Source organism: Ruditapes philippinarum, unplaced genomic scaffold (genome assembly GCF_026571515.1).
Source record: "Ruditapes philippinarum isolate M1 unplaced genomic scaffold, ASM2657151v2 ctg723_1_1_1_1, whole genome shotgun sequence".
Taxonomy (NCBI): Eukaryota; Metazoa; Mollusca; class Bivalvia; order Venerida; family Veneridae; genus Ruditapes; species Ruditapes philippinarum.
In genome coordinates, this window is record NW_026866929.1 from 198,090 (window position 1) to 220,295 (window position 22,206).

The window sequence follows — 22,206 nt, forward strand, 5'->3', positions numbered from 1 at the left end:
CTGACCAAGTTTGATGATGATTGAGGCAAAAATGTGACCTCTAGAGTGTTAACAAGGTTTTTCTATTTTTAGCTCTTGTGACCTAGTTTTTCATCCGAGATGACCCATGTTCGAACTCATCCGAGCTATCAACTAGATAAGCATCCTGACCAAGTTTGATGATGATTGAGGCAAAAATGCGACCGCTAGAGTGTTAACAACAAAATGTGAACGGACGACGGACGGACGACGGACGACGGACGACGGACAATCATCGATCCTAAAAGCTCACCCTGAGCATGCTCAGGTGAGCTAAAAAACTGGTAGCTTAATGCTGAAACGCAAAATCTAATCCCCATATTTTTATCGTACTAAATTGGGCGTCCCTGCATTTATAATAAAAAGCTTTTAGATCATTCTCATCTTAAAAAATATTTCTCTCTTTAGAAAAGTAAAAATGATTATTTTTTTGTTTAAATAATGGTTTCTGAGCATGTTACATTCTTAATTTTCATATGAAGAAAGTACCGCTAATCTGAAATCATTTGTCATAAAAGTGGCACAATGTAAACAAAGTAGTATTTAAACTTCTATACAAAATACTTTATCACTCTAACTGTACTAATTGCCAAAAAAGCAACATAAAAAAGGTTCAGGTAAATGGCCAATAAGTAGCTTTTTGGAAACTATAACAGGACACTTGAAGTAAAAAGCTTTTAAATGAAAATGGAAGCATTTCTGAGGAATGGTCCTTTAAACCAATATTACAATGTTTTTGTAAAATGCTATATCATCACACACATCTACGCAATTCTTTCACCTCTGCAAACTCTAAACAAAAAAAACAAATATTTTCATCTATGTCATATTTATTGAAAATGCATCTGTGTCAATATTAAAGAAACACTATTTGGAAAACATTGTACACTAAAACGAATGAAAGGGGAACATGTAAGGCACAAAGATGTCATCAACGTTTCCGAATAACATTAGCTTCTCGCATTTGAAATTATGAATAAAAAATCGTACTTGTCCATACGCTTATATCATACAAATATCTGTTTACTGAAGCACCAAATACTTAGTTTGTTGGCATTTAAAATGCACTCATCTCTGATTTGGAACGACTCCCGCAGTAAAACAAGATAATCTATTTTATTTTAATGCCAATTTGCAAGTATTCCTGATATTATTTAACAACTCTTCCTATATTCATACATTCACAGTGTGACTTGATTGGAACCCGTCCATATCGTACCGGCGGGCTAACTTTTCCCACCAAATCAGGGTCGTACAGAAGCATGAATGAATACTTATACGACTGGGTACAAATTCCGATTCCTCGACACGATCTGCCAGGGTTGCTGAAATACGAAAGTCAAAATAAGATTGTATTGAACTGTTTAGATACCCGTCATCGCAACATTTTATGTCAAAAAATTAAGTTTTACTGTTAGAACTATATATAGCGTCGCAATACTGTGGGTTAGAATAACTGCTGGGAATTTAAAGCATTTTGTTAAAAAAATATGTCAAGATAAATGTAATTCGTGAATAGTCTGCGTTTTCCGTAAATTCTTATTTAGATAAATTCTACCCTCGTTGTTTAGCTAATCATTTTACCCTTTTTGGTGCGACCTGAAACCTATCAAATAAGTTTCGTGAAGCAGCAATTTTAATGGACAAATAAAAATATACAAACAAATTCTGAACGTATAAAGTTTCTTTGTCTTTACTTTAATGGAAATGGAAACGTTTTGTTTTGGTTCACAATGGACATTGTCCGTACTTATTTGAAGGAGGCGTTTGTTTAATGGTTTAAAAAGAAATAATATTGTTCTGGTTCTAAGAAAACATCTGTATTCTTATTTGAGGGAAACAACTTTGGTCCGATTTAAGAGGGATAACTTTCTACTAAATTCAGGGAGGTAATTTTGCACACGTACTAGGAAACAATTTCGTGATAACTAAGTGATTGTGTACTGATTTTATACGGAATTTCAATTAAATTAAAGTAGACACTATTTCTACTTACACACATTCCCCCTCCTGTACATACTGGTAGGAATGGTTCATATGTACCACAGACATTGATTTACCATCCACCATCACCTGTCCCGGGGCCGTAACTTTAAGTTCACTGCAAACATCCATAATGAAAACATGACCAGAAAATAAGCAAAACAACAACAACAACAAACACACACATTCATCAATGATTGAATAGTGCCAAATACCATTTTGTTTGCATATTACACTTGAACTATAAGCAATTTAACTTTATACAACTTTTTAACTTTCAAAGAAGTGACAATCATATTGTTATGATGATTCGTCAACGATGACAAAATTGATGTCGATAACGACACTTATAATGATGTGTATGAAAGAAGAGGGGATAACAAGAAGAGATGATTTCGATGACAACCAAGATGATGAGGATGATAGCTATTATGACTACGTCGGTAAAGATGATGATGATGATGATGATGACATCTATGATGACGACGACAGTTAAGATGATGATGATGATAATATCTATGATGACGACGACGGTAAAGATGATGATGATGAAAGCAATGAAGACGACGACGACGGTGATGATGATTATGATGATTGGGAAAATACTAAAGAAACACACGTTTCACAGCATGTCTGATCTTTCGGACTGGATGATGTTGAAAAAGTCCCAATTCTTTTAGAAAGTCTGTTTTTCTGCACGAATCTCGTTCTCGACCTTCTTGCAACAGACGGTTTCATTTCTTCTTTAGTATCTTCAACTAGAATGTCAATTTCTTTCGGTGACAGAAACATCCCGCTGAATAATGACGGCATTCCTTCATTGTCTCCGCCTCGACATTTAGCTTGTATGAGAAAATAAAAAGATTTCAATGGAAAAAGTGTCATTATTCATATTCAGACTGTTTATTTAAATGCTGCAGCACGAGGATACAGGGAGACGGATTGAATAAGTCCAAGTGTTTCTGCAGTTGTTAATACAAGAAAAAAGGTGCAATAGCGCTGTTATTCTTGCATAAAAGTATACATTCTATGGAGGTTTTCCGCGTTTCGTTATTTGTATTCGTATTATAAACTATTGCTCGTTTGTGCCATTGCGACATCACTTGAAAGTTACGTTTTGATAATAAAAGTTCCTGGTCCGTCATTGAAATCGTGCAACAAAGACGCTTGGTCACGAAAATCTATCAGTTATGGCATGAATGCATATCCGCGCACGCGGTTTTTATGCAAGAATAAAGTATCAATGTCCTACTACAGTATAGTAAACGATTTGAATTTTTTCTCAATACAGTATATTCAACAGATATCTGAAAAAGGAAATCACCATCAGAAAAATAAACCCTACGATACAAGGGACGTTTCTAAATGCGAGCGATAATATAACGTGCATGTACGAACTTTTTGAGAAAGCGGCGAATTGTCAGGACGTTTGTAATGAAAGGTTTGCGAGCTGTACGGCATGTTTAATTTCTGCATTGGGTCTGCACATTCAATTCTGACCAGACAATTAAATTTGAAGAATATTTTATTTTATTCATCAGGATATATGCGTATTTACAATAAACAAATGTAGTTACTGTTTGTACTACATGTATTTTCCCTGATTTGTTTGATGATAAATACTAAGCGCTGATTTACCGCAGATAATAATTGTCTGTTGAGAATCATATTGTTTAAAGTTTAAAGATGGTGGTTTTAAATTAATATTATAAATCACCAACTGATAAATGAATCTACTTGATAACACTGTCCGTGTGTCGATATTACTAAAAATGGCAATAAAGAGCGCAAACTGGTCGTCTCTCGGGGCCCTTATACGAGTCAAAGGGCTGCAAGCTCGGTGGTATTTTCTGATCTTTGCAATCTAAATCGTACTGTATATCTGTATGTATTTTCCTGTATAAGTTTATTTTTATGTACTATAATTCATCTTGCAAGGCACCAGAGTTTGATACATACGGAATTTTGCATAACTAGAGTTGCATCAAAAAATCATTTATGTTCATTTTTTATGACAGCCACACTTTATCCTTGCATATCATGGCTACTTCCTTAACAAAGACACTTAAAAAAGAATTTAAAAAAAGTTGCCTCGACTGGGATTTGAACTCCAGACCTCTCACACACTAAACGAGCGCGTTACCCCTGCACCACGGAGAAGTTATACAAACAATGCCTGAATAAAATCAAGTCATTCTAAATTTAGAACTTCCATTGCATTTCGGGTTTGTAATCCTTATTAATTTCGAGGTATTTTGTTCAGGATAAACCTGTTGTTTAAAATTGAAGTAAATAATTTAGCGAAAATCTTCTCGCCCAAACAGTCCGACATGTAGCGCACTACTAGGCAGTCAGATTTATTTGTGTAATATTCGGTAATCGACATCGCTAAAAATTGCATTTTCATTGATTAAAATCATATTCATCCGCGTAATTTGTGATTGTGCATTTATTGCCAACGCTACTTTTAAACTTTGAATGCGTTGTAATTTGTTGGATACTTGTAACAAAATAAAAATATTTCTTTCTTTTAAATCGCTCGTTTTAAGCTGTTTTGAGAACTACTTGTTGTTAGGTTTGTCGTGAAACTTCTGTGTCAGAGATTGAATGTCAGCTTTGTATTTACTGATCTTTGATCAGAAAATACATAAATGGAGCGAAAAGGTGACCGTTTTCTTTCTCGCTTCTCATAACACACAGTAAAATGGTTATGGTTATATGATCCGGAGACATTGAACACTCGAAAATGTCTTTTCAGAAGCAATGACGCTGGTGACATTTTTAATTTAAATTTCGACGTCACGAACGTCATGTTGTTTTATCATTAACGTGCGCCGGATCGTGTGCCCCTTGTTTTTTGTAAGTGACACAAAATTGTTATTTGTAAACATATTGTGTTGATTTTTTCAATGTATGTTAAGGACATGTTCCATTATTTGTCTGTTGTTAAACTGTGTACGCAAATTAAAAAATGTGAACAATAGAGCCGAAGTCCACGAACTTTTTGGACAGCCCTTGTACATACCAGCTATGTTAAATGATCGTTAAACTTTCATTTTTTTAATATAATTATTGTACATTTCTGTATCTTTAAACCTTTTTTCAAGGTTTTACATTTTTATATGAAAGGGTAATCAGGTCGTGTCGAAATATGTCAATATTATGCAAAATAAGATGTTTTCTAATAATTCTCAAATGTAAAAATGCTGTATATATGAGCTCCAGGTATTATATAAGACGACAACAAATACTTCCCGTGGTACTATCATATAAATATCATTTAACCAACCCTTTTTTAGTAAGGATTGTTATTTATTTAAATTTCATGCATTAAATGCACTTGATTTGATAGAAAATAGCTTTTTGAAAAAAAAATGCCTTTGTAAATACATGATTCTGAACAAAAGTGATATGATTTTAAATCGTCACATCAAGGTCAAAGTCAAAATAATAACTGTTGTCTCTTCGCAGTTTCGCTTTTTAGCATTGTTACATTTACGCATTGTTGCTTTTTTTATATTCGCGTTCCACATGTTTTGAACTCGGAAAATGAAAATAAGTCTCAATGGAGCTCAACACCCAAGAGGTCTGTATACTAGTGCATGAAAATATTGTTACAGATGCATTTATAAAGCATAATAATACTTACGCAACAAATTATTTAAGTCCGTCGGGTCGGTATGAATTGGTTTGTTCTTCAAGTTATTTTTCTTATTCTTCTTTCGTCTTCTATTTGCAGTTTCTATTGGCTCGAAGTATAGCACGATAGCAATCATAACAACCAGAATATTAAGTAAATTCATTATTGTTCATCTATTTCTATCGTCCAATTATCAAATTGTTGGAAACTATATGTAGTCTTATTTTTTCTACAACGAAGTTTTCTGTGGTTTATTAATATCGGGCTTTAACAGTCTTCAAACTGGCAACACCCAAAAGGAATTCGTTTAACTTTTTCGCCTTCAGTTTCCGTTTCAAAGTGTTGACGATCCTTTACTCACTTTCACTGATACACTACTCCGGTTAGTTACGACACGGCCATTACAATACAAGTCTATTAACTTAACAGCGTCCTGAAACTTATTGTTTGAAATGAATGTTAATATTTATACAATTGTAAACAAAATAACGTTTAGCTGATTTTACATCTGCACCAGACTTTCCTTCAATTACATGTATATCACCAGTGTTACAAAACCCAGGTCTTTAAACAAAAGCAAGTTGAATCTAAATTTATTTAAATATTTATAAACAAAGCGTAAAATCGTGAAATTTCTCTTGTTTGAATCAGTTAAAATATATACTCTACTGAAACCGCAATCACAATTGAAATTATATATAGACTGAATTGACGTAACAATATGCTACCGGGAACTTTACTTAGAAGACATTCTCGAAGATGTACATTATAAATGTTCATTATGTTTCACATTTACGCAAAAACTAACCACTAATACGTCATTTTAATGTTAGAAATAATTTTTAATGTTAGGGTTAATACCGGTTATTAGTCTTTATTCCATACTGTTGTATTGCACATGAAGCAGTGAAATGTAGATGACTAAACTTTCAATTTAATGTCTTTTTAAACTTAAAATTGTAAATAATTAGCCCAAATATCTTTGAAACGGTGACAATGTGCCTGATTACCGTTTACATAATCTACTTTATTTCACTGTTAAATGTTGATGCGTATAAATCTATTTTTTATAACATGCGTATCAATCGCGCGCCTATAATCCCTGTATAATTCAATTTACGTGAAGCTTTTTTTCAGGTATTAAATTCTCAAATTGAAATTTTATTTCCCTTTACAATCTACAATAATTTTGTTTCAAGAATCTTACATACCTTTTTTAAGCTTTACCAATTAATGCTGCTTTGACGTTTGTCGGCGTTTTAAGACAAATATATTTCCTTTCACGTTACTATAAATAATTCGCTGACATACACCTAGATAAATATATACTATTCTAAAGATAGAATACTTCCCTAAAAGTGATCGTGTATAGACAGTAAATTAGTGATTGGACGATATATTAATGAGCTAAAACATATGTAAATAATGGTCACTAATCATCATTAACGTAATACAGCCAGTCAATGATTCGACAACTGGCTTGTTTTTATTGTCCGTGTAATGTTTTTATCATATAAAAGCTCACGCGAAATTGCATCAAAAATTAAAAGTTTAAAGAACTGACTAGAGATTATGTGAAGCGCTAGAATAACATTAGGAAAATGTTCTTAAAAATTACAAAACTGCATGATTTTGGTTTATTAAAATCATGTATCGGTATTATAATGACATAAGTGCTTTGCCTTAAGGGGACAAAGTGTGTCTATGCGGTTAGACGCATATAATTACGGCTGTCTATTTTTAACGTGGATAATATAACGATTCTGTAAGTGACGTAAGAAATTTATCTACAATACATCAATAAATGTATCCAGTTGATCTTTATAAGTTTATTTTCTCATTTAATTTACAAAATCATTTTACTTATACACGCATTTGGTTGCTTCTCTGAAAATGTAAATCTGTATATTCCGTTATGCGCTCAATTTGTGGGAAAATGATCACTTGAAACTTTGTAAATTTGAAAAGCAAATGTTTATCAAAAATGCAAAAAGCCCTTTAATAACGGCATGTTAGAGTACAAGAATTTAGAAGTTTAGGACCTTAACTCGAAAACCCAATACCACTGTAAAATGTATATGAGCCGTGTCACGACAAAAACCAACATAATGGGTTTGCGACCAGCATGCGCATCCGCGCAGTCTGATCAGGATCCATGCTGTTCGCTATCAGTTTCTCTACTTGTTTTAGGGTTTGTAAGCGAACAGCATGGATCCTGATCAGACTGCGCGGATGCGCAGGCTGGTCTGGATCCATGCTGGTCGCAAACGCATTAAGTTGGTTTTGTCATGACGCGGCTCATATTTGGGAAGCGGTGGCCTAGTGGTTAAGGTGTCTGCCTCTCACCCCAGGGATCATCATGATTTACGTATCACACCAGAAAGTAATCAATAGTAGATGCCAGGACTTGTTCCATAATCGAGCTAAAATTATTATGTCTAACCAAATGCATATTTTAATACGGGATACATACCTTACATATTAAAGCATTCAATGTTATATGGCAATAAAAAAAGCTGCACATTACATAATTTCAACTGGATTTTAACTGCACTTAAACTTGTTGCCATTTAAACTATGTCTAATTTTAAACATGCTTCACGTTTCATTTTTTAACTAACTTAGAAATGGATTTATCCACTCTTGATTCGACATTCTTCCAGTTTCTGTTTCTAATAAAATATTTAACAATTCAAGTTTGCAACAACCGCAGCAAACAAATAATAAAAACATGTCTTTAAAAATATATTTATTCATAATCCATGTCCTCTTTAATAAAATGTAATACAACAGTTTTACTAATCGTCAAATTTTATTTTCTTTCCTTCAAATGCTTGAAGCACAGCCTTCTGTTCTTGTTTACGTTTTTTGCTTGCCTCCCAAGATGGATGTAGACCTACTGACTTCTTCTGATCAGGCTGCCTTCCTCCTGTTCATAGAAAAAAATAAACAGTAAAAATAACTTCTCATATTTCATGACAAGAGAGAAACTTGGTCTGGAACATTTTGTAATTAAAATGTAGAAACTACATGCATCTCCTGTATTTTTTAAATCACAGAATGTATTTGATTTTAGAAAATGACGAGTACAGTGTACATTATAAGATATCATTGTCTCTAAAAATTAGTATATAGACTGTTATAAGACTTTGTACAAACAGACCAGATGAGACATACTACATAGAATCATCTACAGATATCCCTAACATGGATAACAAGAGCACCACAAAAGCAATATATGCCCAAATACAAACTTGCTGAAGACCACAACGTTATGCTACATGCCAAATATCAATGCAATCAGCATTATAATTTTGGGTGAGATTTTAATACATGTTTACTATATAGTTTATGTAAACTAAGTGGGCCCTGGGCAAAGGCTTTTGTGACCACAGGGGCAAGATTGATATATTTTTATAAAAGTTCACTGGGCAATGTTACATGCTTAATATCTATGCCCAATGCATTAAGTAACTTCACATGATTTATATAACTTTTGCAGAGGACAACAAGGTAATGCAACTTGCCAAATATCTATGGTGTGGACATTGTAGTTTTCCATTACAAGATTTAAATGTGTTCTCCGTATCACTAAAACGATGATTCCATTATAGCCCCTACCCCTCCACCCTATTTATGTACTGCAGGTACATGTATAAATATTGATAATTGTTTTAACTTGAATCTGAAAGTAAATGTCATCCTGAATAACACAACTAAAAATCTCTTATCTATTCCCTACAAGTGGTTGTCAACTTCTTCACATGTGAAACATCATAAATAATTCCACATATTGCATCCATAAAGATGAGGTGAACCAAATTCTGACCATTCCTTTATCCTTTGTCTAAATGTTTTTAAACCACCAAATTCAATTAAGCTCATAGGGTTCAAAATGTGATAGTCAAATATATTTGGAAAACAATCTCTACCTTGTCCTTTGTCAAATCCTACTCTCCCTCTATCTGGGCCACCACCTCTACCACCAAAGCCTTGGTCATGAGGCCTACTTGAAAAACCTCTTCCTCTTTGATCACCTGAAAAACCCCTTCCTCTGGGCCCATCTGAAAAACCCCTTCCTCTAGGACCACCTGCAAAACCCCTTCCTCTGGGACCTTCTGAAAAACCCCTACCCCTGTGAGACATAAAACTGTTTGAAGAACCTCTTCCTCTAAACACTGGACCCTGTCCTCTACCACTGAAAGTATTACATTGAAATATATATTAAGTATAATTAATAGTATTAATTATTCTTTAATCAGAAAACAGTGAATTTTATCAGAAAAATTGAAGTACTCCTACTTTGAAAATAATTTTCCAGATTAGAAATACTTATCAAAACCCAAAATTTAAAGGGCTATATACTTTAAATTTCCTGTTTTCCCAACTCTTTGTAAATTTTTGTTAAAAGGCCCCAAGGGAAAATGTTTGCATATAAAAAGTAATACTGAGTAATATGTTCTTTTATGGATTTATTCAAATTGAAGTTCTTCATTTAAGACTATGGCATACTTGTATTGCTACTTACATTTTTTTTTTTTTTTAAGTTCATACGGGAATTTTAATTTTTTGGGTTCAAATTTTTTGGTTAAAAGCTATTACAAATTCCCTTATTAAACACATTTCTTGAACCCATTTCCGGGAAACCCAAAACCAAAGTATTTAAGCAATGAGTTTTTTTTTCCTCAGAGAGACCACTGACAACAGCTTCCCCTTTTTACGGGGTTTTAAAGGCCCACGCAGCCGCCCAACCCAAATTTATTTCCCTGGGTTTTGATGTATTTTTTTAAACCCCACTTGGCCACACTAAAACAAACCTGTTAAACTAATGAATTTTTAAGCTTAATACGACAGAAGTTTTTGAAATATTTGGGAATGTTTATTCGGGGGGACTAAAAAAATTTGAAAAACTTTATATAAATATTAACTGAAACATGATGATGATTCTAGCAGGGCTTGAACCAAGGATTCCTGGGTAGATAAGCAGACACTATAGCCACTAGGCTACAGCTGTATTTTCAGTTTTTGTTGGTAATATATTTGCTGAGTTATCACTGGTAATAAAGCTTTTCTCTTTTGATTTCATTTGAGTGAGAATGTCTAGCTATTTTTACTGAAATAAAGGGGTTCTAGAACATAAAGGCTTTTTGAAAGGGTTTTTTGGCCCATCCCAATAAATAATGGAAAAGAGGGGGATTTTCTTCCAAAAAGCGGGAAAATGTTATTTTAAAAACCCTTTTAAAAAAGAGGGTCCCTTTTTTAAAAAGCCCCAAAATCATACTAATAAGTTATACACACCTGCCAAATTTCTGTTCTTTAGTTTCATGGCGAATTCTTTTCCAGTCTTCATTAGATCTATATTGACTACCCATTACATCCCATAAAAGGTCCCCAAAGTTTTTTAAAGAGCCTACAAAAAAAGTTTTTAAAGCTGTAAATTTTTGGGGTTGAATGCTTTTTTTCAAAAATTTTTCCCTCTAGCATCATTTTTCTAACATTTTCTTTAAACCCATGATCACCACTGTCATTTATTTCATTTTCATCTCCATCTTGGTTACCGCTGTCATGATCTTCCCCAGTATCGAAAAATAAATCTTTCCTTTTCCTTTTATGTTTTACTTGTTTATCTTCATTATCACTTAATAGTATTTTTGGTATATCATCATCTACAAAATCTTTTGCTAAATTTAATTTCTTAACAATCATTTCACCTTCCACTTTCTCTGCTGAAACACTTTTCTTTGGGATATTTTCAGTAATTTTGTATCCTCCTGGGTCTTTATGTTTGCCTTTTGTTTTCTTTGTCACTCTTTCTTTTGTATCAATTTCACTTTTTCTAATTTTTGAAAATTGTTTTTTATCATTCATGTCCTGTATTGTTTCATCATCATCTTCATCATCATTGTCATCATCATCATCATCAGAGTCATTATTATTGTCATCATCATTAGAGTCATTATTATTGTCATCATCATCATCATCAACATCTTCATTGTCAATGATTTCATCATCATCACTATTTTCTGCTTCTAAATTATCACTTTCTTGATCTTGAATTGAGTCAGTCTTCTTGAACGTCCCCATCCTTTCATTCATATTTCTGATATTATTTTTTACATGAATTCTTTCATCAATATCTTCATTCTCATTACTGCTGTCATCTACCTCATCATCGTCACCCCCATTAACATCATCTTCATTTTCCACATCTTCTAAATCAGTTCTACCCTCTAACTTTTGACCAAGATATTTTTGTACAAGATTTTCTGAGGCTAAAACGTTTGCTTCAACTTTCTTTCTTGTCTCTTTTGTTTTCTTCTTCTTGAAGTCTCTGGATGTATGTTTTGTCATCAGATATGCTGCAAGATCTTTCCAGTCCTCATGTGCCTGCCTGAACTTGTCCACTTCCTGCATTATAAACTTGTGTGCAGCAAGCCTGGCTAACGCTCGCATTTCTGGTGTAGTGCTTGCCTATCATACACAAGAAAACACTTAAATAACATACAATTTGAAATTTGTAATTGTGGAAAACAAGCCACTTTACACATACTGTAGCCAACAATTAATCTATAACATTCTTTAGAAGTAACTCCTTTTAAAGATTTTTGATTTTAAGTCTTTTTATTTTTTTTTATTATTTTTTTTTTCGTTATTTCATCAGAAAATTCTGACACTTGAGTTTTGTAAAATATCTTATCTTAGAAAATCTTACATTTATAAACCAAGAAATTTCCTCATTAAATGAAGTGTTTAAACTAGAATTATGGTAAATATTCTATATATTTACTACAGTAGTGCCATTTGTACAATGTAAATGTAATTAAAGAATATTTAAATATTAAATCAGTATTATTAACCAATTGATATCTCAAACATATGAGCCGCACCATGACAAAACCAACATAATGGGTTTGCGACCAGCATGGATCCAGACCAGCCTGCGGATCCCCGCAGTCTGATCAGGATCCATGCTGTTCGCTTACAAACCCTATAACAAGTAGAGAAACTGATAGTGAACAGCATGGATCCTGATCAGACTGCGAGGATGTGCAGGCTGGCCTGGATCCATGCTGGTCGCAAACCCATTATGTTGGTTTTGTCATGGTGCGGCTCATATAATATTACATACCTTAGCTGCCAGTTCTTCAAATTTTACAGTTGTACCTAAAGCATACTTTGACACATAGTCTGGTTTCAAAACCTGATTGTACAAAAAAAGACAAAGAATGAGTTTTTCAGTATCTGGTAATACAAACAAAACATCACTACACGTTTAATTTGCAAAGATTTTCAACTGTCAAGGTTATGTGATACAAAAATGTTATTTAAGGTATGCAACATTTATGTGGATGGCATGCCCCAAGTGAGTAAGAACACACTCATTACACATACATGCATGTATATACAACAAAAGATGCTATAGTAAAGTATTCTATAGATTCTTTTTAATTTTATCATGAAACTGCCATGGCAACTGCCCTATAACAGTTACACTTGCATGATAATTATTTTGATATCAGATAAGTAACCTGATATCAGAAATAATATTGATCAGATGAAAATGAAATAATTTTAAGTTGAGAGAAAAAAGGTCACCATTTACAAGTTGATTCTAAGTTTCAAATTTGTACACAAATTGCCATTTAAAAGTAGATTATCTTGTAATTTTGACTGTTTTTATGTGTCAATAACATGCTTCTGTCTTTTGATATCAATTTTATAAGGTGATGTTTATATGGGCTGGAAGAATGAAATGTTGTGCAATTACTGCATTTTGTATTGGCACCCCTTGTTTTTGAAAATCCATCTTATTTTTTATAAGTGAGGGTGGAAATTCACCCCTAGTTTTCTATTTCTAGAACAGACACTGTAACCATATTAATACACAGAGCATTAACAACTTGTTATAATTTACTATAACTAACATCTACAAGTTAAATTGATCTTACCTTGATAATTTTTATATCTTCCAGCATTTTGTCAGCTTTGTTTTTATTTTGTTTCTTCTGATCTTCTGAACCCCTATAATAAAAGCAAGGTGAAAATATTAGCCGCGCCTTGACAAAACCAACATAATGGGTTTGCGACCAGCATGGATCCGCGCAGTCTGATCAGGATCCATGCTGATCGCTTACAAACCCTATAACAAGTAGAGAAACTGAAAACGAACAGCATGGATCCATGCTGGTCGCAAACCCATTATGTTGGTTTTGTCATGACGCGGCTCATATAATGTTTTCACGTTCAAAACCAAACAAGAAACGACATAATGTGATGATACCAGGTTTTTAAAGTTCATGTTTCACAGAAGCTTCGTCAACAAGTGCCCTGGTGAATTGATTGTCAGCATTTTACAATTTGAACATTTTGGGGAGAATTATTGTCTTTGGAGTTTTTACATATATATTATCAAGTTGACAAACCAACTCAACTCAAATAATTTTATTGGCATAAAACAAATAACAAGTTTATAGCCATACCAAATAACCAGATCAGTGATATTGAATAGACTTGCATGTATAGCTCATTTACTGGTTGGGGACCACCAAAACCGGACAACCACCAAACCCGGACGGCCCCAAAAATGCTTAATTTAGTATTTTCTTTGTTCAGTGGTTGTCAGTCACTTTTTTATCAACAATAAATGCATGTTTCTTCTAATATAAAGTAAATAAATTTATTTCAACCTCCTTAAATTGTTATATTTTAATGTCTATTTCAAGAATGTATACGTAGAAATTTGGGGGTCAAGAAAGCAATGCCTGACCTCATATACCAGCTATAATCATTTACAGAGTAAACAATAGAATATCCAAAACTTCAGCATTTGTTGCTGAAATATTGTATCACATGTTAAAAATCAAAACTACAAAGCTTTTATCTGAATTAAATCACATCATGTACATATCTTTCCGGACACATGGTACTGTAGTGTAGACAATTTAGGTAATTTTGATACCCTCCTTGTCGAGCCTCAGATATAAGTGTCAATACAATCAAAAATAAACAAACTAGTTTGTTAGTTAAGAGAAGAACCTAGCTGAACTGTCAAATTTTTAGATCTCTAGGTTAAAAATTATGAAATCTGTACGGAAAAACGTTAAAAAAGTGTCCGGTTGATGGTCCCCGACCAGTACAGAAGAGCACTGCAAAAAATTAATATAAAATAACTTATTCTTAAATATGTCTGTGAAATTAGATTTAATTTGACAAGACTTAAAACTGATTTACTGTAATATCAAGTTTACTCAACAACATATATTATCAGCTTTCTGATGTATATCTCTGTATTAACAAATAGCTTTTTTGTTGTGTTTCTTTTCTTTTTTTTTAACTTAAATTAGAAAATTTATATAATTAGGAGACTTGTCATTTTGTTGCTAAATATTTATATTTGGACAAGTTTGTAATAGTTGCATTTGATATAGATGGCATTAGATTTCATAAGCATAGTTCTCCAAGTAATTGAGTCTTAATTCTCTTTATTTGTCAGTTAAATTGTTAATACTTCTAAACACTGTTTTTTTCCAAACTATATGTTTCTAAACCTGTAGAATCATCAGTTTAACCACACCTGAATACTATAGATGAATATTAATTTGTATGTTTCATGTTTATACAGATTAGAATGCTGATTTTATCTCATTAGATCAAACATGTATAACGTATGTATAATTATTACAATTTGAAACATACTAAAACAGCATTTCAGTTATTTAATTTTTTATAATGTGGTAAAAATTCAAAGTTAATAAAAATTCAAGAGGCACTTCATTTGGATAAAATATAGAAATTACTGTTCAGAAACAGTAAAACTTACTTTTTGTCCCTCAATTTATGAACTTTCTTTACTAAACCATTAATGAGGTGTAATTTGGATCGTCTAACAATAGCTCTCATTAGCACAACCTGTAAAACATAAGAAAACAATAATATGTAGGTGCCAAAGCTCTGCAAGTACTGAGTATGATATATCCACTAATGTTGCCTGTAAATTTTGTGCTTTACAGTTATTCTTAGTAAAACAAGATGCTTTTTTGGTATGTGACTTGGTCCCAGGGACTGATATGCAGTACGTAGTGATAGAGCTATAATATCTGCTTCTAATAGCAATATCAAATCTCCTTTACAGCACACTAAGGCATTATAAACCCACGTCTTCATCAACTAACCAAATTACAAGTCACAAACTGTTAAAATTTTGAATCTTTAACTCCTGGCTATGCTGTTCATGAAATATCTGCTTCACCTGAACTAAACAACATTTTGTTATTAAACTGAAATGAAACTAAATCTTTTTGCATAAAAAGGAAGAAGGTAAATAACATGTATATCTTTCTTTATTAAAGTCTGTAATTTTCTTACCTTGTTGTTTAAAGCAACTTTATCAATAGTTGCAGTTGGTGCTAGATCTAACTCCCTCTGATATCCTCCAGATGACATGTTTGTATGTAAATGTCAGCACCTACAACACAAATCTAAGTGTGAATCACTTGCAATTCAAACTGTGATTTATAGTGACCTATGGCATAACAAATATGATTCTGAATTATCCTTTCAAAGGAAATTTTTTAGCTTTTTTACTTTTTGCAGTCTTACCCTCTCCCAATGGCTTCCGAATATTCCAGGCCCTTTGCTGGCTTGAACTCAACATTGCCTTGAAATTGACCTTTTAGAATTTCACTTTGTCAGACTGTTTGATATCAAGAAACCCCTGAAGTGGGGCCAATCCTGACCCCTGAGGCATTATTTGAATGCTGCATACTACATACAGCTCTATACTTAGGCTTTGTAGTAAACAGATAAAAATGCATCACATGTTAAACGTATGTGACACACATGTTTTACATATGGATAATGGTAGAAACATATGGTGTTTCCAAGAAAAGTACCCCATATGTTTTACATATGATGCAAAGACATGTTTTTCATATGGATACACATGTATTACATATGTTTTTCATATGGTAGGATAACATATGTTTTTCATATGGTAGGATAACATATGTTTTTCATATGGTAGGAAACAGTGTTTCTCCAAGAAAAGGAACTGTATGTTTACATTTATGGTATAGACTTATGTTTTTCTCATATGGATTTACATGAATCATGTTTTTCATAACAAACGGTATAAACTTGTGTTCCAGAGTTTGGTTTGTTTGAACTTGATCATTCATAAGAATTTTACAAGTGTTAGGTGTTTAACACCACACTTAAGTGAAATTATATATATGTATATAATTATGCTTATAAAACAATTTTCATATGTATTATATGTATATAATTATGCTTATAAAACAATTTTCAAACATCGAAGAATATGTAAAATATGTACTGCAAGTATTTGTACATATTATATGTAATCATTAGAATATATGCATTCATTTTTTATTGAAAATTTGACTTAGACTTTATAGAAAATAAACTTTTTATTACCTCCCTTTATTTACATAAAATGTAAAATTTGGTCATATTTTTATAAATAATGCTTTTTGGAACTTACAAAATTGATCAATTTTAATTTGAGCATCATATTTATGATATGATGGTCACTCCCTACCGATCACTTCGTTTTGGGTTCTTGATTGTTAAAATTTCACACTAACATATACAAAGGGAGAAAAAATCATGAATAAAAATGAATGGCAGACTATTCTCCCCATAACCATAATAAGCACATAGATGCTTGAACCAAGAATCTTTTAAGAATTTGTGTACAATCATGTAGAATCTAATTAAGACTGTTCAAAGTGTAAATCTTAAAGAATATATAATCATAAATTTATCATATGAAAAACACATGAAAGTTCACATATATTTAACATATGAAAACTTATTCACATGAAAAACATGTGATAACTGTGAGTTTAACATATGTTTGTTGACACATGTTTTTCATATGGTCCTGTTTAACATATGTTAATCTTACATATGAAAAACATATGTTCTTATACACATGTTTCTCAAAACATATGAAACACATATGCTTTACATATGGAAAACATATGGTGTACCAAACATACAAAAAACATGTGGTGCATTTTTATCCGTGTATATGGACTTATTCACAAACGTGGTTAGATTTTTTCTTAAATAATTATTAGAATTTTGGTAAATGAAATTCGAAAAGGACATTAAAGGACTTTCATTATCACCAATCAATTACCACGTGTATGTTAACCCATTGCTTCATGAGCATTTTGTGAAAAATGGCTGTTTTCATTGAAAAGTCTCCCGTTACAAGTTCAAATTGCTATAATACTATAAAAACGGCTTCAACACTAATCAAACTTGGCACAAATGTTGACTGGACCATTGTCCTTGCAACAACATGCTCAGACTTAAATTTTCTGTTACCATGGCAACGAGGGGACATCTCAAAATTGCCAAAAATCACTATTTTGCGTTGATTTTTTCCATCAAAATTGATTTCAAAGTGCTGCAACTTATCAATGGATTGAGATAGAGTCAAATGCTTTTCAGCGTTGGTTACACGTTACCTTATGATCAATCTGGGGTCATTTACAGCTTCTCACAAGTCCAAAATTTTCTTGGCGATGAGGGGGACTCCGCCCCCCTTCAAACCCCCCAAAACAGAAGGGGGCACATCCCCCTTCTGGCAACCCCCTGATGTATCTTTTGGTTGGGGGGCCGCGCCGAAAAAGAGGTCAATTTTTTTAACAACATTTCTCAAACAAAAACAAGTGTTTGGGGCCTAAATAAGGCATTTTTTCATCATTTGAGACAACAAAAAGGGGGGGGGGTGAAAAAGGCGTTAAAAGGCGTGTATATGAAGTAATGGGTTAACTGAAAATTATGAAAATACTTGAAATTACCCTAAATCGCGTTTTTTCATGTTTAAACATGGCCTGTCATATAAATTTGAAGAAAAATTGTTGTTTTGTAGATTTTTTTATTTTTTTCATTAACCCATTGCTTCATGAGCATTTTGTGAAAAATGGCTGTTTTCATTGAAAAGTCTCCCGTTACAAGTTCAAATTGCTATAATACTATAAAAACGGCTTCAACACTAATCAAACTTGGCACAAATGTTGACTGGACCATTGTCCTTGCAACAACATGCTCAGACTTAAATTTTCTGTTACCATGGCAACGAGGGGACATCTCAAAATTGCCAAAAATCACTATTTTGCGTTGATTTTTTCCATCAAAATTGATTTCAAAGTGCTGCAACTTATCAATGGATTGAGATAGAGTCAAATGCTTTTCAGCGTTGGTTACACGTTACCTTATGATCAATCTGGGGTCATTTACAGCTTCTCACAAGTCCAAAATTTTCTTGGCGATGAGGGGACTCCGCCCCCCTTCAAACCCCCCAAAACAGAAGGGGCACATCCCCCTTCTGGCAACCCCCTGATGTATCTTTTGGTTGGGGGGCCGCGCCGAAAAAGAGGTCAATTTTTTTAACAACATTTCTCAAACAAAAACAAGTGTTTGGGGCCTAAATAAGGCATTTTTTCATCATTTGAGACAACAAAAAAGGGGGGGGGGGTGAAAAAGGCGTTAAAAGGCGTGTATATGAAGTAATGGGTTAACTGAAAATTATGAAAATACTTGAAATTACCCTAAATCGCGTTTTTTCATGTTTAAACATGGCCTGTCATATAAATTTGAAGAAAAATTGTTGTTTTGTAGATTTTTTTATTTTTTTCATTAACCCATTGCTTCATGAGCATTTTGTGAAAAATGGCTGTTTTCATTGAAAAGTCTCCCGTTACAAGTTCAAATTGCTATAATACTATAAAAACGGCTTCAACACTAATCAAACTTGCACAAATGTTGACTGGACCATTGTCCTTGCAACAACATGCTCAGACTTAAATTTTCTGTTACCATGGCAACGAGGGGACATCTCAAAATTGCCAAAAATCACTATTTGCGTTGATTTTTTCCATCAAAATTGATTTCAAAGTGCTGCAACTTATCAATGGATTGAGATAGAGTCAAATGCTTTTCAGCGTTGGTTACACGTTACCTTATGATCAATCTGGGGTCATTTACAGCTTCTCACAAGTCCAAATTTTCTTGGCGATGAGGGGGACTCCGCCCCCTTCAACCCCCCAAAACAGAAGGGGGCACATCCCCTTCTGGCAACCCCTGATGTATCTTTTGGTTGGGGGGCCGCGCCGAAAAAGAGGTCAATTTTTTAACAACATTTCTCAAACAAAAACAAGTGTTTGGGGCCTAAATAAGGCATTTTTCATCATTTTGAGACAAAAAAAAGTGGGGGGGGGTGAAAAAGGCGTTAAAAGGCGTGTATATGAAGTAATGGGTTAAAGGTACAGATTAATCAGGTGATAATTATGAATGACACTATCATTCAAATTTGATTAATGAGCACCTACAACTAATTTGAAGCTTATGATAATAAGTTAACATGTTTTTATTTCATATTTTTTTGAAGAGTACTTTAAAAACAAAAAGCATCAAAGGAAACACATTTGCATTATATTAATTTTCAACGAATCTGCAAGAATAAACGTAACAAATTTCTTCTTAATATACTTTAATTCTGCAGAACAGCTTGCTGTGATAACATAATCAGAAAAAGTTAATACCTTCAATATGTTTTTTTCTAAGTGGGGCCGATTAGACCCGTGCAGAGTTGATGTGTGCCGAGTTGGTATAGGGCCGAGATAACTCTCTTACCTAAAATCTATTATACCAAAGAAAAGCTTTTGATTTTATCAGGTCTAGGATTTCATGATATTTATGGACAATCTGTAAATTTTTTGGACGATCCATAATGTTACAAATTTTTTTATCTGTAAATTTACAGACATATTGTTAGAAAATAGCAGAAGTTGCATTAAAATTCAAACCCGCAGGTTAAAATGAATAAGGTTAGGTATTATATAAATAAATGTAACAGTATGGTAAGATTCAGAACAATTTGATGACTTTCAATTTTCACTTTTAACAAAAATTCAAAAATCATCATACAAAGATGAAACTCACCTTTGTAAATAGGAAGTGTCTAGCCGTACGGGCCCGTACGGCTAGAACTTTTGGCTAGCCGTACGTGTGTCGCGTACATACGACGATATACATATTGTTTCAATTATCGAAAAAAAAAAAAAACACTTTAAAGGTGCTTTTAAGCACTTAAAGATGCATAAGAGCACAAATAATGTTTTTAGTTGGTTCGTATATTTTGTTATCAAAATGTTCGAAAAAATAAAAAAAGTAACCATTCGAAATTGATATTGTTTCTTTGACAAATATCAGTATATGTGCATAAAATAAGGCAATTAATCATCAACACTGATTTGATTCCCAAAAGTGACTTACAGCTAGCTAATACAGTGTGTTTTGGCTAGCCGTACGTGACTCGCATCCGGCTAGCCAAAAGTTCTAGCCGTACGGCTAGCCACTTCCTTGTAAATATAAACAATCAATAAAAAAACTTGTCTTAAGCTGCGGATTTTAGTGTAAAACTAAAAACCGCAAATTTCACATTGAATATCTGTAAATTTATGAATTGAAAAATCCTTAAATTTTTAGAACTATCCATAAATATCATGAAATCCTAGACCTGTTTATATAGCTTTGTCACAGTATTTACTTCAGCACATCTTTTGACACCAAAGTATTTTAAATAACTATTTAACCTACCATATGTCAGACCAATGAGGATACACAACTGGATAGCTTTGATAAGAATAGCCTGTGGTTTGCAAGTGTGGAAACTGTTTGGCTATATCCTGGATTAGACCCCGGGGTTTAAACCAGGAGTATATATAAGGTTTATTTCGTTTTCTTTAGTATATTAATTTCTTTAAAACTGTTAGAAAGAAGATTTTCATTCTTTTGTCATTTTTTTTATTTCAATTTTTAGTATATATAAGGTTCATTCCGTTTTTCTTTAGTGTATTATATACAAGTTTTAGACCTGAAAAATACATAGGGTTCTAATACACTAAAGAAAACGGAATGAACCTTATATATACTCCTGGTTTTAAACCCGGGGTCTAATCCAGGATATAGCCGAAATTAACCGTTAAGAAAGAAGGCGGGTATGGAAAGGAGACAGAAAGAGAGAGTACCCGGCTTTCCTTTCAGAACACAACTTACCCGAAATCTTTTCGTCCGAATACTTGATACTTGCAAATAACTGTTTATCATGTAGATCTATGTCAAAACAATTCTAAAAAATACAAGTTAAAAATAAACATTAAAGAAATCGTGCTTATCTATAATACTTACTTGGTTATACAGAAAATTGTTTTATAAATGAGAATTTTGATAATATATTTTCACATGTGGACATCCGTCCATCTATCGGAAAATAGTAGCATTCAACCTATACGAGGGGCGCAGGGTAGTAGGGCGCAAGGAATGGTCGATGATACAAAAATTAAGTGTAACTTGTTATATGATGATAAGAAATATACATGATATAAATAAAAAAAACTTAATAAAGCCGTTTTGAAAAAAAAAAATCATATTTAAACGTCTACTGTACTGTATTTATTATAGAATTCCTTATGTAGTACATTTTTCGCCAGGAATCCGATTTTCGAGAAATTATAAACAATTTTTGA

The 22,206-nt window shown here is 32.9% G+C and overlaps 2 protein-coding genes across 2 annotated transcripts; both read right to left on the reverse strand.

Annotated features, from left to right (window-relative positions):
- Positions 1-960: 960 nt before the first annotated feature.
- On the reverse strand, positions 961-7,447 carry LOC132734251 (uncharacterized). The gene is made up of 5 exons (XM_060720955.1): positions 6,853-7,447; positions 5,651-6,080; positions 2,621-2,843; positions 2,015-2,119; positions 961-1,343 (listed from the first exon to the last, which is right to left on the reverse strand). Exons 2-5 carry the CDS (start codon positions 5,802-5,804, stop codon positions 1,169-1,171), a joined length of 657 nt encoding a protein of 218 aa, XP_060576938.1. The 5' UTR covers positions 5,805-6,080; positions 6,853-7,447; the 3' UTR covers positions 961-1,168.
- Positions 7,448-8,375: 928 nt separating this feature from the next.
- Positions 8,376-21,972, reverse strand: LOC132734233 (probable serine/threonine-protein kinase ifkA). Its single transcript, XM_060720937.1, has 9 exons — positions 21,869-21,972; positions 16,007-16,106; positions 15,462-15,550; positions 13,591-13,663; positions 12,771-12,842; positions 11,151-12,112; positions 10,940-11,095; positions 9,574-9,839; positions 8,376-8,570 (listed from the first exon to the last, which is right to left on the reverse strand). The coding sequence occupies exons 2-9, from the start codon at positions 16,082-16,084 to the stop codon at positions 8,440-8,442; spliced, it is 1,827 nt and encodes a 608-aa protein (XP_060576920.1). The 5' UTR covers positions 16,085-16,106; positions 21,869-21,972; the 3' UTR covers positions 8,376-8,439.
- Positions 21,973-22,206: the final 234 nt, after the last annotated feature.

Excerpts from the sequence above, each read along its gene's own strand:
- LOC132734233 (XM_060720937.1), bottom strand. The coding sequence starts at position 16,084 with ATGTCATCTGGAGGATATCAGAGGGAGTTAGATCTAGCACCAACTGCA. Across the intron at positions 9,840-10,939 it reads AAAGAACAGAAATTTGGCAG|TGGTAGAGGACAGGGTCCAG; the intron begins GTGTGTATAACT and ends TAATACTTTCAG. Across the intron at positions 8,571-9,573 it reads AGGATTTGACAAAGGACAAG|GAGGAAGGCAGCCTGATCAG; the intron begins GTAGAGATTGTT and ends TTCTATGAACAG.
- LOC132734251 (XM_060720955.1), bottom strand. The coding sequence starts at position 5,804 with ATGAATTTACTTAATATTCTGGTTGTTATGATTGCTATCGTGCTATAC. Across the intron at positions 2,844-5,650 it reads GGACTTAAATAATTTGTTGC|CTAAATGTCGAGGCGGAGAC; the intron begins GTAAGTATTATT and ends TTCTCATACAAG. Across the intron at positions 2,120-2,620 it reads GATCAGACATGCTGTGAAAC|TGAACTTAAAGTTACGGCCC; the intron begins GTGTGTTTCTTT and ends GGATGTTTGCAG.